The following is an 18,230-nucleotide window of genomic DNA, read 5'->3' as shown; positions in this document are numbered from 1 at the left end:
TTTAGTCCAGTTGTTAGAGCACTCACCAAGGATGTGGGAGACCCTGGTTCAATTCCCCCTTCTGCCTGGTTCTGAGAAAGGATCTGAACAGGGGTCTCCCAACTCTCAGGAGACTAACCACAGATTATGGGATATTTTTATGTGGGGCTCCCTCAGTCTCTCCTGTTGAAGCTGTTCCACTATGTTTAATAGTTATAGAAGAGTCACTGGAGCAGGGAGACTGGACCCTGGGTCTCCTACCTCTCAGGTGGGTGCCTCCAACCACCAGGCTAGAGAGTCATTCTCTCACTTTCTCTTTCTGACAAAATGGCTCTGTTTATACATAGTGGACCAGCTTCAGCAGGAGACTGAGGGAGACCCATGTCAGAATATCCCATCACCCAGTAGTATGGGCACTCTGAGAGCTGAGAGACTGCTGTTCAAATCCACTCTCAGAATCAGGCCGAGGGGGAAATTGAACCCGAGTCTCCCACATCCTGGATGAGTGCTATAACTGCTGACTGAACTGCACCAGCACCACCTCCTTCTTCTCTGCCCCGCACCATTTTGTGTGGAGTGAGGCAGGCACCCAACTCATTCTTGCAAAAAACAGATTAGCCAGCTAAGCCACCTGATTCTAGGAGAGGGGTTCCTGACTGTGGAGTGCAAGCAGAGATAGAAGCCTGGGTTTAGGTTCCTAACTCTGTGAGAGGTGCAGGGCTTCGGATATACCTCTCTCATCAGCATGCCTGAGTCACCTTTGTGGATCTAGGCCATAATGCCTTTTATATGAGGATCTCAAGGTGCTCTACATTCATTAGGTTTCACAATACTACATGACACAGGTATTATACTCATTTTACAGAACAGTAAACTAAGGTACAGAGTTTATCAGAGATCACATATCTAAACAATGACACAGTTAGGCCCCGCAATTCCGAACTCACAGTCCTCTGTTTATAATCAATCAACATACCCTTATATCAACATTCTGTCTAAAAGTTGAACATTTAAAATCCTCACTGTAAAAGTTACCAAAAAACTTACTTGAAAATTTCATCAACAATTTTGAAGATGGCAGGGTGGCATGCTGCTTGTGGCTATCAAAAAAGAAATGGAAGAAAATTAGACCCTAATTAAGATGCAACTCATACACAGTTAGCTTTCATTGTACAATGTACAACATTGCCAGTGGACACTACTATGCTGCAGTTACTAAACTAGAGATCTTGGACCAAACCCTGTAAAGGGCTCAGCATCCCAGGATTAGACTCCTTAAAAACAACAAGGAAGACACGAGACTGACAGTTACACTAGGCAGACTAGACAGGTCAAATGTACAGATCTGGGATCTAGAACTGTGTATGACAAGTATCTAGAAAATATTAATGGTGGCAGACAGGTGAAAAGGGGGTTTTATGCATGTAACTCCTGCAGCCAACAGAAAGGAGCAGATGAACAAACTTTTTTTTCCCTTTTCTCTGTATACTAGCCCTGTTGGATGCACTCTGACGTTCTGGTTACATCAACAAAACTAATGACAAGAAATTAATTTGCCTTCTTTTCTCCGTGGTTCAGCAACTACAGTATACACTTTGGTCTGACACATTTTTTCATAATCCCATACCCTTCTATGTATCTTGGCATTTCTAATGTTACCTAAAAACATTTACTGCATCTTAGAGACCAAAAATGTGTTTTTAAATTAGTGACTTTTTCAGCCTCTCTGTGCCATTATATAACAGCACACATAAGACCATCACATTTTATGGCCGTTATTAAACGAGATGGTATATTAGTAAATGTAAGCTCCAAAATAAACCCATATTTTTCACTTATAAGATTTAGGCTCTTTTACAGCACTCATAACAGTGGCAACAAAATAAACACTTGCATAAACCCTTATTTTAATTTTTATAAAACAAAAAAGAGTGACAAACATAATTTTTTGATAAAGAAAACACCTAAAGATTTGGTAAGAAAGCAAGTCCTGAAGAATAATTCCATTTTTTTAAAAAAAGTTTCTAATAAAATGCTTTTTATAGACTTCAGGATCCAGGGATGGAATAGTGTTTCCACGTGGTATTTACTGCCATGGCTCTTACTCAAAGTGCCTGAAACACCAGTTTAAATTAAAATTCTGTGCATCTAGTTCAAGCTGAAAAGCATCTAGCACCTTAAAAAAGCGTTGTTTTTTTTAAAAACAGCTTATAGGTAAATGGAGAGTTTACCAGACACATAAACCTTAAAAAAAAAAATAATTATAACCATTAGTATAAACTGTCAAGGAAAGCTCTAAAAAGGCCAGTTCCTTGTTTCTCCCAGCTATCTTTACCATATTGGAAATATTAGGTGGCACTTCATTTTCATGTTTTAAACACTCATTTTTTCTGTCAGACGGGGTAGTTTTGTTGTCATATTGAACGTATGCCACCTAGTGTTTAAGAGTATTCATAGCCGGCTCTTTAGGCATGTGTGAAAAACAGCCTGCGGCTTGTTGCAAGGCTGAAGTCTCCAAACATCCAGGGCTTGGAAGAACACTACGTGGACGAGTTAGGTGGATGTGATTTTTACAGGAAAATATTGTTATTTTAAAGGTACTTTACAAAATATATTGATACCTTTTAGTTTTTTAGGGTAACCATCTTTGTTTTATTTTATTTTTTTCAGCTACAGCATGTATATCTTTTAAAATAACATCATTTGTACATTTGCTTTTAAAAAGACCAATTTTTACATAAATTTCAGGGCAAGCACCACAAAAGTTTTATGAAATTTTCACTTTATGATACTTTCACGTTCTATCCCATAGATATAATTAGAGTTAAATACAATTTTTTATCATTTTTTAAATTAAGTAACCCAATGAATAGTGTACTGGTTGTATCATTAGTTTTCATATTTAATTCAATACAAACATCCATATTTTAATTTATCTGAAATTGACATAATTTCCAGCCTTCTGTACTTGAGTTCCATAGGCCTTGGGTCCCTTGCTGCAGAATTTAGGACAAATTTGATACAGAGCTCACAGGGCCTTGACTATAGCTGTTGCTAGTGCTTTGCCTATAGTAGTACAGTGGTAGAAAAGTGACTATATAACCAAATAAGCCATTTACTTACATGCTGGTGGCGTCAACAGTGGTTACACTGCCACTGGATACTGGAGGACCAAATCCTATTCTTGGAGCAAAGCCCAACTACATGCGCTTTGTGCAAGGAACAGAACTTTTCCATCCAACTCAGTGGCAGGGTGCAGTGAAATAGCACAGTCATTACCAGAGCCCATGGCTTATTATTATTTATTACTTGCATTATCATAGTCCCTAGGAATCGTAGTAATGGATCAAGATCTCATTGTGCTAGGCACTGTACAAACAGAGAACAAAAAGATGGTCCTTATCTCAAGGAGCTTTCCCATCTAAGGATAAGACATGAGACAGAAGATGGATACAGACAGATGGGGGAGTATAAGGAAACAAAGAGCCAATATTGGCTATGGCAAAGAAAGTTATTTATCTTACCTGACTGGAGGTTCTTTGAGATGTGTGGTCCCTATCTGTATTCCACTGTGGACACACATGTGCTCCATCTGCCTGGAGCTGTAGAATTTGGAAAGCAGCGTCCATTGGTCCGCACATGCGCCCTGGCTCACCTCGCCCCTCCAACTGAGCGGATAAAGGGTGGGACAAACTGATCGTCTCTCCATCAAGAATCAGAGAAGACCCAAAGAAGAGGGAAAGGAGAGAAGATAGTGTAATACAGATAGGGACCATACATCTCAAAGAATCTCTACTAACTGTAAGATAAGTAGCTCTCTTTCTTTGAGTTGTGGTCCTTGTGTACATTCCACTGTGGTTGATTGATAAACAGTATTCATATAGGAGGTACGATGCACGATCACAGATGGCAGAGCCGAACAAAGGACCGCTGTTACAAAAGATGCATCAGTGGAGGACTCCTGTACCAAGATATGTATTTAGCCAATATGTGGATTGAGCTCTATGCAGCTGCCTTACAAATATCAAGCAGAGGCACATCTTGAAGTGATGCCATAGATGTTGCTTGAGCTCTTACCGCATAAGGAGGGGGAAGATTAGACAGCTGCCAGCAGAGCAAGATACAGCCCAAGATCCATTTCAAGATTCTTTGGGAGGATATAGCCTGACCCCAGCCTCTCTGCTATGATGACAAATAGTCTAGGGCAGTGTTTCGCACTTTTTAATACCAGGGACCAGTTTGCTGCCTTCCTAAAGTGTGTCAGGGAAATTTCAGGGTCTGGCACCAGTCCACAGACCAGTCATTGAGAAACACTGGTTTAGGAGATTTCCTGAATATTTTCATTCTCTGCAGGTAAAAGACTATGGCTCGCCGAACATCGATGGAATAGGGCCTCCTTTCTTCTGAAGATGCGTGAGGCTTTGGGAAGAACACAGTACTTCTTAGTGGATAGACTGGTTCAGGTGAAACTCAGAGACTACTCTGGGGGTGAATTTAGGGTGTAAACATAATGAAACCTCGTTCTTAAGAAATATAGTGCTAGGAGGATCTGCCATCAATGCCCAAAGCTCACAACCCTGTTGGCTGAGGCGATGGCTACCAGGAATGCAACCTTCATGGATAGGAGAGACATAGGCCAAGAAGCTAATGGTTCAAAAGGAGTCTTAGTGAGTACTGAGAGAACAAGGTTCAAGTCCCATTGAGGAGTAGGTAGAAAGGTTCTGATCAGGCCTTTCTAGAATCTGCTAGTCAGAGGGTGGGCAAAGATCGAGTAGCCCTGTGAAGACAAATGATATGCACTGATTGCTGTCAAGTGAGCCTGTTAGAAACCATTGGACAAACCTGCTGTCTTCAAGGAAAGAATATAGTCCAGAATGAAAGGAGTATCTGTGTCTTCTGGAGAAATAGGTCTTTGATGTGCCCAGTCAGAGAAATGTTTCCACTTAGTAGTAAGGATTCCAGTAGGAAATATTACCTAGCTATTAGAAAGGATGTTCTGTTCAGCTTTACACAATTGCTGTAAGAATGATGCCCATCCAAAAAACAGACTCCAGGATGAAGCAGCCATTGTCTGGGATGCCTGATATTGCTGTTCCCTTGAGCCAGGAGATTGGGACGTGTGTAGGAGGTTAGGGAACCAAAACCGTCTGAGCCAGCGGGAACAATGAGAATAACTTGTGCTCTATCCTACTGAATCTCGTGCAAAACTCGCAGCAGGAGCGGTAATAGAGGGAACAGATTTTTTCAGCATTTACGCAGATGCCCAGAAAGGAGAGCTCGTGGACTGCCAGTTTGGCAAGTACACAGTTTGAAGCCATGCTTGTAGGCAACTAAGATGGAGTCTTGCAAAAGGCGTGAAAGTTTAAGCTTTGGACATTGGGGGTTCCAATCCAGACCAAGCAGCAGTGAGAAGGAACTAGAGAGGAAGTCAGTACACCCCGTCCTTTATTTCCTTGGTAGGAAACACAAGGTGAGCCAGGACACATGTGCAGAGCAGCCACCACTGCTTTCAAAATTCTCCAGCTCCGGGCACATGGAGAACATGTGTACCCACAGTGAAATACACATAGGGACCAGAACTCGAAGAAGTTACTCATCTTGTGCAGTAACGATGGTTCTTCAAGATGTGTCCCCCTGTGCGTTCTCCACTCTAGGTGTCGGTGCGTCCTTGCGCTGGAGATCGGAGATTTCTCGCAGCAGTACTCAGTCAGGGAAAGGGCGCGCACAGGAGTAGTCTCATGCAGCCGTTGGCACCTCCTGTAGCATGCATTCCCCCCACTGTCCCCTCCGTTCCTTCTCTACTGCAGAGCTCGGCTGTGTGAACTCCGAAGTAGAGGGAAGGAGGGTGGGTAGTGGAGCACCCACAGGGGGATGCATCTCGAAGAACCATCGTTACTGCACAAGGTGAGTAACTTCTTCTTCAAGTGGTGTCCCTGTGGGTAGTCCACTCTAGGTGTTTGTAGAGTAGTACCCCACCAGGGGTAATAGGGGTTCGGAGTTATGTATAAGTATGTGATGAGAGCACTGTAAGGCCAACGATAGAGTCTGAGACAAGGCCTTGGGTGATAGCATAATGCTGTGCAAAGTGTGCTCTGATGTCCTGGTTGCAGCTCTACAAATATATATTAAGGGGACATTGTTCAAGAATGCAGTCAATGTTGCCATGGCTCGCGTTGAGTGAGATCTGATGCCCACGGGGGGGTTCTTTGTGATGCAGGTGGTAGCAAGTTTGAATACAGGTAGAGAGTCTCTGGGTCAATACTGTAGAGCCCTTGGAGTGCTCTGCTGTAGAGACAAATAGTCTTGCTGACTTATGAAATGGTTTAGTTGTGCCCAAGTAAAAGGATACAGCCCATCTGACATCTAGCATGTGCAACGTTGCTTCTTGGGAGTCATTATGTGGCTTGGGATAGAAGGCAGGTGAGTGTATGGTTTGGTTAATATGAAAATTTGTAGTCACTATGGGCAAGAATTTTGGGTGAGGACGTAACATGATTTTGTCTTTGGTAAATACAGTGTACGGTGGTTCAGCCATCAATGGTCCTATTTCGCTGACACGTCTGGCAGATGTGATTGCCACTAGGAAGGCGACCTTCATTGACATATGAAGAAGCGAGCAGATTGCTAGAGGCTCAAAGGGTAGCCTTGTGAGACATTTGAGCACAAGATTGAGATCTCATGGTGGTGGAGGTTGGCATACTTCTGGGTGCATGCTTTGTATACCTGCTAGAAAGCACTGTATAGTTGGGTGAGCGAATATTGAAGCCCCTTCTATCTGTTCGTGGAGGGCCATAATGGCAGTGAGGTGTACTTTAATAGAGCTTATGGCTAACCCCATTTCCTTCAGTTCTAGTAGGTAGTCTAGGATCATAGATAGAGGCACCTTGGTCGTGTCCAGCTGTTTTTGCTGACACCAAAGGGAGAATCTGCTCCACTTGTGGCAGTAAGTATATTTAGTGGTGAGGCGATGGCTATTTAGTAATATCTGTTTTACCTTCTCTGAACAGTTCTATTCCCCATGTTGGAAACAGAGAAGAACCATGCTTTGAGATGGAGTTTCACTGGGTCTGGATGGAGCGTCAGGCCCTTGTTCTGGGACAGGAGGTTCATCCAGAAAGGCAGCGGTTGTGGGGCACAGACTGCTAGATGTGAGAGGTATGGAAATCAAGTCTGTCTGGGCCATGTGGGGACAATGAGAATGATGTATGCACTGTCAAGACATTTCTTGCAGATGACCAGTGGGATCAGTGGGAAGGTGTACATGAGTGACGCGTTTCACGGGATTACGAAGGCATCCCCTAATGATCCCGGTGCCAGGCCTGCCTTGGAGCAAAATAGGGGACATTTGTGATTTGTGGCTAAGGTGAAAAGGTCGATTACTGGGTGACCCCATTTTTGGAATATTGTGTGGAGAACACGGTCATGGATTTCCCACACATGTTCCAGTGAGAAGTGCCTGCTGAGGTTGTCGGCTGTAGTGTTTTGGCACCCTGATAGGTCTGATGCTGTGATGTTTATATTGTTGCAGAAGTTCCATAAATTGATGGCTTCTACGCATAGCGAGTGAGACCTGGCTCCTCCTTGGTGATTGATGTAAAACATGCACGCCACATTGTCAGTGAGAATAGAGATTGAGGTTTCTCGTATGAGTGGGAGGAAGTGTTGGTATGCATTGTGTACCATGCAGAGTTGCAGGAGATTGATGCGTAGTCGGGTTTCCATCGCAGGCCACTCGCCTTGTACATTGTGGTACAAGTGGGCGCCCCAACCTATCAGGGAAGAATCTGCTGTAATAGTCACTGATGAGGGGGTCTTGTTGAAAGGGAATCCCGGAGAATACATTCCCTGGCTGTATCCACCATTGTAGAAAGAGGATAACCCTTGGTGGCAGTGTCACATGTCTGTTCAGAGAGTGTTTGCGGGATGTACAGACCGTGCTCAACCGGTGCTGCAGACAGTGCATACGGAGTCTGGCATACTTTACTACGAAAGTCGTAGCTGCCATATGTCCCAGAATCTAAAGACATGTCCTCACTGAAATTTGTGGGCTGATGGTCACCGTGAAAATAAGATTGGTCAATGTAGTGAATCTGTGGTTTGGCAATATTGCCTTGGCTTGTATGGAGTCTAGGTCGGCTCCAATAAACTCCAGTCGCTGGGTTGGTCCCAGAGTGGATTTCTTTTCATTTATCTGTAGACCTAGCTGGTGAAACAGGTCTATTGTGGTCTTCAGCATGCCTGCTGTCTTGTTGGTTGGCACCCTTGAGTAGGCAATCATCTAAATAGGGGAAGATTATGACTCCTTTGTGTCGAAAATGTGCTGCTACTACCACAAGCATTTCTGAGAATACGCGGGGAGCAGTGGACAGTCTGAAGGGAAGGAACCTGTATTGGCTGTGGTTGTGTCCAACTGTGAACCTCAGGAACTGTCTGTGGGCAGGATGTATTGTAATATGGAAGTACGCATCTTGGAGGTAGAGGGCTGCAAACCAGTCCCCCACATTTAGTGCTAGGATTATTGTGGCCAGAGTGGCCATTTTGAACCTGTGGTTGTGTATGAACCTTTTGAGTTTTTGGAGATCAAGATTGGTCTCAATCCCTCTTCTTTCTTCTCTCTCAGGAAATATTTGGAATAAAAACCCCTCCCTCGGTATTGATGTGGTACTGGTTGTACAGCACCTAGCAGTAGGAGGCGGTTTACTTCCTGTGGCAGGAGGTGCTCGTGAGAGGGGTCTCTGAAGAGGGACAGGGAAGGGGAGAATCTAGGGGGGGGTGGCTGTGAAAGGAATGGTGTGACCAGATTGTACAATCTCCAAAATCAATTGATCTGTGGTTATCGCAGCCCAGGCATGGTAAAATGGCCTTAGGCGCTGACCACAATTTTGGGATAGGGTATCTGTTGGCGCTAGAGGTGTGAGGAGGTCATGCATACTCTCAACCAAGACTTCAAAAATTGTGGCTTAGATGTAGATGGACATGTGGACGAGGCCTGGTTCTGTGCAGCTTGTCGTCTCTGAGCCTGTTGTTTGGGTTTGTTCTGAGTGAAGTATCGTGGTTGTTGATGGTTAAACAAGGTGTCTAGTGACATCTAGTGGGTGTATGCCTAGTGTACGCAGCATCGTTCGGGAGGCCTTCGTGGTATAGAGGACGTCATCTGTTTGAGACGAGAATAGTTGATCCCTATCAAAGGGGAGGTCCTCCACTTTTAGTGGTAGTTCTTTTGGGATTCCCGAAGCCTGCAACCATGCTGTTCTTCTCATAACCACAGCTGTTGTGGTTGTCCGCTACATCCATTGAGGCTTGCAGCGTTGCACAGGCTATTACCTGACCCTCGTTGATAATGGCGTTGAGTTGAGGACGTTTATGTTCAGGGAGGTCTTCCATGAGCTCTTGTATTTTACTATAGTTAGTCATAATTTGCTAGTAGAGCAGAATAGTTGGCAACTTTAAGCAGAAGGGTGGCTGATGAGTAAACTTTCCGACCCAAGAGGTCCAGTCTCTTGTGTTCATTATCTTGCAGTGAAGAGAGGAAATGAGGCTGTTTACTGTGCTGATTAACAGCCTCTACTACCAGAGAACAGGCTTGAGGGTGTGAAAAGAAAAATTCCATGCCTTTGGCTGGAACGAAGTCTTTTCTGTCAACCTTTTTGTTAGTGGGTGGTGCCAATGCTGGTGTTTGCCATATTACCTCTGCAGGCTCTATTATAGCCTCATCCATGGGGAGGGAAATCTTGGTCGATGATGCTGATTGTAAGATTTTTAACAACTTATGTTGTTTCTCCTGAACCTCATGTAAGGCAATTTCTTGGCTGTTTGCTACTCTTTTGAAGAGTTCTTGGAACTGTTTCAGGTTATCTGGTGTCTTAGGGGTAGATGGCGTCACCACTTCATCTGGTGCAGAAGATGAGTGCGGGGCACGTGGTGAATCATCCAGATCTGCCTGAGATAGTATCTCTTCTTCTTCTCTCTCTGTCTCAGGGGGGGTCAGAGGTTTCTCTATGTGGTAATGATGGGTGTACTCTGGAACCTCTTGTTGCTGGGGAAGGGGGACCAGAATAGGGGTTCTGGTATGTGGGCCAAGGACCTCATTGTGGCCATTGCATGGGGTAAGGCAGTAATGGGTAAGACCAGTGCTGTGCATAGGGCTGTGACTACTCGGAGGGGTGAGGCTTAGGCTTCACAGCATTCCATGTAGGTCTCATCTGTGATGGGGATGAATGTTGAGAGGAGAAGCGGTTGTCCTGCACGTCTCCTTCCTCACCACTATGCATGGAGAGTAGTGCAGGAGATGAAGGATGGTACTGTGTTATGTAGCTCAGGGACTGTTTGGTGCCGAGCAGTGGTGACTGCGGTGCAGAAGAAACTGCTATGTCAGCAGGACGCAGGAGTTGCGATGGTCCCGCCTTGGGGTTACGGTCGACCATTGGAGTGCTGACCGGTGCTGGATTCGACTTGTTAGGTGGCAGCAAGTCTTGGCTCAGTGCCAGTGGTGGCAGCATTGATCGTGGTGCCGCTGCCTGTGCGGCGTTCTATACCTGGGGTAGTCGGTGCTGTGGAGGAGACTTGACATCTCAACTCCGGGGCCGCGCATTGGGGCTCAGAAGGGGTCCACTGAGGGACGGTGCCGGAGGAGTCTGGTGCCTCATAAGTCCTCACTCTGGATGAGTGGAGCACTGAGGGTAAAGACCTCGCTGGGGAAGCTCTCTTTTTCTGAGAGACCCTTGCTGGAGAGGTCGAGGCTCACTTCCTGACAGTTTTGGAAGTCGGAGCCTTATCAGAGCTCAGGGATCTCGGTTTATGAGACTTCCCGGAGGACATCTCTTGCCGAGGTTGGAGGGATTTCTCCAGCAGAAGCATTTTCAAGCTGAGATCCCTGTCACGTCTTGCCCTTGTTGTTAAGTTGGTGCAATGTATGCATTTCTGGGAGATATGAGTTTCTTTCAGACAGTGAATGCAGAATGTGTGGCCGTCAGAGACTGGCATCGGTTCACAGCAGGAGTCACACTTTTAAAATCCTGTTGAGCCCCGCATAACTGCAGTTAAGCCTCTCCCACCTCTCAAGAGATACCGGTGGGAGTTAATTGTAATGGTAAACTGTAGAAACTGTTCCCAAACGGGGAATTAAGGAGAGAAAAGTCTTCTTTCTTCTCTTTTCCTTTTTTTTCTTCTTTTTTATGAAAAACCTCTAAGAGGAACTAAGGAAACTATGTAACTATGTACAGACTAAGACTAACTAAACAATGTAACTAAGGGTACACTAAAAAGAAGTTCCTATGTAACTTGTAACTTTTTTTTCTCCCCATAAAGTATCAAAGAGCACTGCTGTGGAGCTTGTCTGCAGCCGGTTGAGAGGACGGTTGAGAAGGAACTGAGGGGATGGTTGGGGGAGCGCACACTACAGGAGGTGCCAACAGCTGCATGAGACTACTCCTGTGTGCGCCATCCCCCCCGACCAAGTACTGCTGCGAGAAATCTCTGATCTCCGGCGCAGGGATGCACAGACACCTAGAGTGGAGCACCCACAGGGACACCACTTGAAGCAGATGATGGGATTTTCAGGATGCCATGGTTATCACCTAATCTTTTCAAAAGGTGCCATGGATCTCATATCCCAGGTAGCCCTTGAATTTACCTTGGCAAACGCTCTCTCACACATGGGAAAAAGCATCAGAAAAAGCTTTGCAGGACTGGCATCATCCTCTCTGGACCCTCTCCTGATCAATTTCAAAATCTGCATGATCTGTAGAGCACAATTCAACCTAGAATGCACAGCCAGACGAAGGATATTGAAATTGCAGGTCTGATCTAATGATTTCAGGTGTATATTTCTCATACAATCAAAGACATTGACACCTTTATTTTTTTCCTTTTTAAAAGAAAATTAAACAAAAAAATTGCATAACAACATTACAGTGGAGATGCTACATGCATACACACACAAACCATGTAAAATTCAGCTACTTTTTCTATTATGCATTTTTCTAATTCACAATTAATAGGAATAAGAAAAAACACTGATTTATTTTAACAATGAACACAAAAACAAATATACAGAGAAATAAAGGAGAAAACGTGTATGTGCTTATACATATACAAGTGTTAATGTATGTATAAGTAATAGACACATGTTATGTGTTTTATCAATACATCTAATGTGCTTTACATAAACAAGTATTATCCTCAAAAAGTATATACAGACGAAGAAACTGAAGTACAGAAGTTAAGTGACTTGCCCTAGATCACAGAGCACGTGAATGGAAGAGATGGGAACAGAACTAAAGTCCTCTGGACTCCCAGTCTCATGTCCTATTCATTGGATCCAGCTGTTCTATGGCTAAATAATTCTAACTTTAAGAAACTATTACACTTCTGTACTTTACCTGATTGTTTGTATTTCCAAGTTTTATTTTTTATTAGCACTATACAAAAATATTGCTTAAATTAGTGATAAACATGTCACTCCTGAATTTTTGTTTTAACTTTAACAAATGCCAAATGCATCTTTATTCTATGTATACAAATCTATTTTAAGAGCTTTAAGTTTAGCTGACTTTTAGTAACAAGTACTAAGCAACTGAAAGTCTTCAATTTTAAATTACATAACTTGGTGAGTTCAAAAAGGTAGGATCTATTCACATGCTTAAAGGACTCCTATGTAGAAGACAGAAAAGCTCTTCAGTAATACAGAACATTAGCAGAAACTAGCTCACGAGCAGCCCACTGACGAGTCAGTCCAAATTTGCTGCAAAGCAAACTGTGATTTTATTTTCAATAGCTATTAAAAAGGGAATATCATTTAATATCTTTTATAGAATTCTTGTAGTGAAGAGCATGAGGAATTCACCAAGAGCACAAGCAAAATTAATCCACACTATACCCAGTAAAAAGAAAAGGAGTACTTGTGGCACCTTAGAGACTAACAAATTTATTTGAGCATAAGCTTTTGTGCGCTACAGCTCACTTCATTGGATGCATTCAGTGGAAAATACAGTGAGGAGATTTATATACACAGAGAACATGAAACAATGAGTGTTACCATACACACTGTAACGAGAGTGATCAGGTAAGGTGAGCTATTACAAGCGGGAGAGCGGGGGGGGACGACCTTTTTGTAGTGATAATCAAGGTGGGCCATTTCCAGCAGTTGACAAGAACGTGTGAGGAACTGTGGGCGGGGGAGATAAACATGGGGAAATAGTTTTGTGTAATGACACATCCACTACCAGTCTTCATTCAAGCCTAAGTTAATTGTATCCAGTTTGCAAATTAATTCCAATTCAGCAATCTCTCGTTGGAGTCTGTTTTTGAAGTTTTTTTGTTGAAGAATTGCCACTTTTAGGTCTGTAATCGAGTGACCAAAGAGACTGAAGTGTTCTCCGACTGGTTTTTGAATGTTATAATTCTTGATGTCTGATTTGTGTCCATTTATTCTCTTATGTAGAGACTGTCCAGTTTGGCCAATGTACATGGCAGAGGGGCATTGCTGGCACATATCACATTGGTAGATGTGCAGGTGAACGAGCCTCTGATAGTGTGGCTGATGTGATTAGGCCCTATGATGGTGTCCCCTGAATAGATGGACTACAAGCCATAAGGAACAGTATCCCCAATAATGTCACGGCAAACCTTGTGGTTAAACTTTGTGACTTTGTCCTCACCCATAACTATTTCACATTTGGGGACAATGTATACCTTCAAATCAGTGGCATTGCTATGGGTGCCCGCATGGCCCCACAGTATGACAACATTTTTATGGATGACTTAGAACAACGCTACCTCAGCTCTTGTCCCCTAACGCCCCTACTCTACTTGCGCTACATTGATGACATCTTCATGATCTGGACCCATGGAAAAGAAACCTTGAGGAATTCCATCATGATTTCAACAATTTCCATCCCACCATCAACTTCAGCCTGGACCAGTCTACACAAGAGATCCACTTCCTGGACACTACGGTGCTAATAAGCGATGGTCACATAACCACCACCCTATACCGGAAGCCTACTGACCACTATGCCTACTTGCATGCCTCCAGTTTTCATCCAGACCACACCACATGATCCATTGTCTACAGCCAAGCTCTACGATACAACCGCATTTGCTCCAACCCCTCAGACAGAGGCAAACACCTACAAGATCTCTATCAAGCGTTCTTACAACTACAATACCCACCTGCTGAAGTGAAGAAACAGATGGACAGAGCCAGAAGAGTACCCAGAAGTTACCTACTTACAGGACAGGCCCAACCAAGAAAATAACAGAACGCCACTAGCCATCACTTTCAGCCCCCAACTAAAACCTCTCCAACGCATCATCAAGGACCTATCCTGAAGAACGACCCATCATTCTCACAGATCTTGGGAGACAGGCCCAGTCCTTGCTTACAGACAGCTCCTCAACCTGAAGCAAATACTCACCAGCAACCACACACCACACAACAGAACCACTAACCCAGGAACCTATCCTTGCAACAAAGCCCGTTGACAACTGTGTCCACATATCTATTCAGGGGACACCATCATAGGGCCTAATCACTTCAGCCACACTATCAGAGGCTCGCTCACCGGCACATCTACCAATGTGATATATGCCATCATGCGCCGGAAATGCCCCTCTGCCATGTACATTGGCCAAACTGGACAGTCTCTACGTAAGAGAATAAATGGAAACAAATCAGACATCAAGAATTATAACATTCAAAAACCAGTCGGAGAACACTTCAACCACCCTGGTCACTCAATTACTGACCTAAAAGTGGCAACTGCCCACCTTGATTATCACTACAAAAGGCTTTTTTCCCCTCCGCTCTCCTGCTGGTAATAGCTCACCTTACCTGATCACTCTCGTTACAGTGTGTATGGTAACACCCACTATTTCATGTTCTCTGTGTATATAAATCTCCCCACTGTATTTTCCACTGAATGCATCCGATGAAGTGAGTTGTAGCTCATGAAAGCTTATGCTCAAATAAATTTGTTAGTCTCTAAGGTGCAACGAAGTACTCCTTTTCTTTTTGCGGATACAGACTAACATGGCTGCTACTCTGAAAACTATTCCCAGTGTTTCAACTCAAGGATATATCCTTTTGAGGATGGATTCTTTTATAAAATACACTGTTAAGGAAATGTATTGTATCTGTTGAACTTTACTTAGCTAGGATACTCTACAAGGAAATTCAATTTAAAACAAAAATCGTCTTGCCTCTCCCAATTTCTCTCTTACATCTCCCCCATCTTTCTCCCTTTTCTCTGCCTCTTTCACTGGAAGGTCTAGATATGAAAGATGACTCTGGATCCAGCCAGAATATAACTGGGTGGATCAGTCAAAGCAGGAGGGCAATGTAGGAGCATAGGAACTAGGGTACAACCCCAAATTTTAGTATGGCAGCACAACAGAGTATCACTACCCCACCTAATAAGTGAAACTTTTCACTCTGCAGTGCTGAATCAAAAACAATAGCATTTGAGGGTCCACAACCTGAATTTCAGCTGGAAAGCATAACATAGTTTTGATTCTGGGCCAGACTTTGGAAAGATGATGATGCCAGGAGAACGGCATACTTACAGAATGGCTTACAATCTCAAGAACAACATAAGTTTTAAGGGTCAGAACCTAAAGCCAACGATTAAGGTTTTCTTATGCCCTGCCTTTCAAAGGAGCACAACTACGTCCGCTTCCAAAAGTACTAACTAAAATCTGCACAGACATTACTATTGGCCCTGTATGTGCATGTAGTGAGGACTGTACAAAAACCCTGAAAGCTTAACACACCACCACATAGATATTACGAACACATATATACATACACACACATATATTATACACTTATGTACACTTCAACCCTCAAAAATGCAAGAGCTCCCAATTTCTGAGATGCCAAAGAATATTCATGTAGATTATTTCACTATATGCAATGTGTGTAACACTGATCTTTTGTTTTTATTGCTTCCTAGTAACTACAAAATTTCCAATACTAATTCCAGTTTCTTCCAAGAGATGTAAACTTAATTAACTGCACACCATATAAAATACAAGTTACTAGACCATCACACTCTAATTACAGCTGGAATCCAAATATAACAGTATTGGATATCAAGTTTCGTTCATATAAAGCACAGCAGTCTTCTATCTAGGTCCTGCAGATCTCTAAGGGCAGGTCTACACTACTGCTTAAGTTGATCTAACTTTCATCGCTCAGGGGTTGAAAAAGGCCCCCGCCATGAGCAACAGAAGTTTCACACTGTCTACACTGGTGCTAGGTCAGCGGCCAACATAGCTTCCGCTTCTCGCTGAGGTGGAATAATTATGTCGATGGGAGAGGGTTCTTCCATCAGCATAGTGCATCTTCACCAGATGCGCTACAGCTGTGCAGATGTAGCACTGTAGTGTAGACTGGCCCTAAGATATTTACCTACAGTTATGACACTGTGCTGAGATAATTCATTGTGATAAATGACTCAGATGATGCAGTTCTGAAGCAGCTTATTCACCTTACCTAATTTAGCCACATAACCAATTTTTTTCTGGTTGCTCTTTTGTTCTATATTGTTTTTATTGCAAATAGGAAAAAGAGACTAAATCAATCAGTAATTTTTGGCTCATCATTTTGTATTGTAATTGCCATAAACCATAAGGCACATAGAGGTCACATCCTGGAAATGTCATAATCAATCAAAAACACATACGCACGTACCTCTAAATAAATGTTCTAAATATATTTTAGATGGGATATATTCATCACATTAGCAGATCCAATGTTTCTACTTACTGTAATCTAAATAGCCTTTAAAATAGCATGTAATAAGGGAATTATTAGACCGACTGACCATTGCTCTGACCACATCATCCACCCCCCCTACCAGCTCCGGCTATCATGCTTCACTGCAAGAAGATCAAGCTTCCTGTCATCACCCTCTCAACTGTACCCTCATATCCCTCTTGCATACTCTGGTCTCTTAATGCATTTCCTCCTACCAACAAAGCAAGGCTTATCTGCCTATTTCTCAAATTCTCATCTTTGTGCCTTCATCCACACTACTCCTTTACACAGAATGCCCTCATCTTCTTCATCTCTGTGTGTCATTTGTCTTCTCAGAGTGCAAATTTTTGGGGGCAGGGGCTGAATTTTCAAGTATGTACAATAGGAATGTGCCCAGCACAATATGGTCCCAATCCTGCTGTGGGGCTCTGTGTGTGAATGGAATATAAATATTAAATAAATAAATACAGAATATACCCAAGATTAAAACAGAGATTTTACTTTTTCTATACTGAACCAATGTTTTCTGTAAGCTATGTATAGCACCTATATATTATGGTGAATGATGGCTTTAGAAATATAGAGGGATGGATAGATGGATAAGACCGTTGTATTTTATAGATTATGGGGGAGAGATACTCCTGTGACCACTTTACAGGTGGAAAAGAGAGAGCTGAGAATGTATACAGGCACAGAACCTTCTGTAATTTTGAGTTCTGAAATGTTCAGATCCCTGATTGATGCATAAGCAGGGTCAATGCTAGCAATTATGTAGCTTGTCCGCATGGTACACAACACCTACAATGGGGATCTGCAGAGGCAATGAATAAGAAACAGTTACCTACCTTTCTGTAATTGTTCTTCGAGATGGGTTGCACATGTCCATTCCCCTGTAGGTATGTGTGGGAGCCCCATGCACAGCTGTCAAAGATCTTTTTCCCCTCAGCAGTACCCATCAGGGCAGCTTGAGTGCCCTCTGCCATTGCATGACACTATGGGCAGGCATAAGAGGGCAGAGCCACCCCAATCCACCTCAGTTCCTCTTACTGGGACAGATTTTGATAGAGAGGGGAAAGAGAGTGGGTCCTGGAATGACATGTCCACACATCTCAAAGAACAGCTGTTAGAGACAGGTGGGCAGTTTCTTCTTCTTTGATTGCACGTCCATTCTGCTGGATGTGGGCTCAGAGTCTACAGGAACAGATTGGAAAACAACACATCCAACAGTGACATGGCTTCTGGACTGCTTGACTACAGCATAATGAGAAGCTAACACGTGCACTGATGACCAAGTTATCCAGAATAGGTAGTTGCGCTTGGAAAGCTACTGATGCTGCATATGCTCTAGTGAAATGGGCCAACACTCTAGCTGGTGGCATCACATTAGCCAACTGCCAACACAAACAAATGCACAAAGAAACCCAGGGTGAAAACCTCTGAATGGAAACTGGGTGTCCTTTCATTCTATCCACAACCGTGACAAACAACTGCG

General features: G+C 43.4%; 1 protein-coding gene across 2 annotated transcripts in view; it reads right to left on the bottom strand.

Annotated features, from left to right (window-relative positions):
• Positions 1 to 18,230, bottom strand: part of FANCC (FA complementation group C) — a 158,737-nt gene that overhangs the window by 41,873 nt on the left and 98,634 nt on the right. For both annotated transcript variants that reach the window (XM_084629084.1, XM_084629085.1), the window contains exon 9: positions 1,027 to 1,079. In XM_084629084.1, the coding sequence (XP_084485210.1) occupies positions 1,027 to 1,079 (53 nt within the window). The remainder of the gene's footprint in view (positions 1 to 1,026; positions 1,080 to 18,230) is intronic.

This window comes from Lepidochelys olivacea (assembly GCF_965140295.1).
Source record: "Lepidochelys olivacea isolate rLepOli2 genome assembly, chromosome: 5".
Lineage (NCBI taxonomy): Eukaryota > Metazoa > Chordata > Testudines > Cheloniidae > Lepidochelys > Lepidochelys olivacea.
The sequence above is the reverse complement of the archived record's forward strand: the minus strand, read 5'-3'. Positions and strand labels throughout refer to the sequence as shown.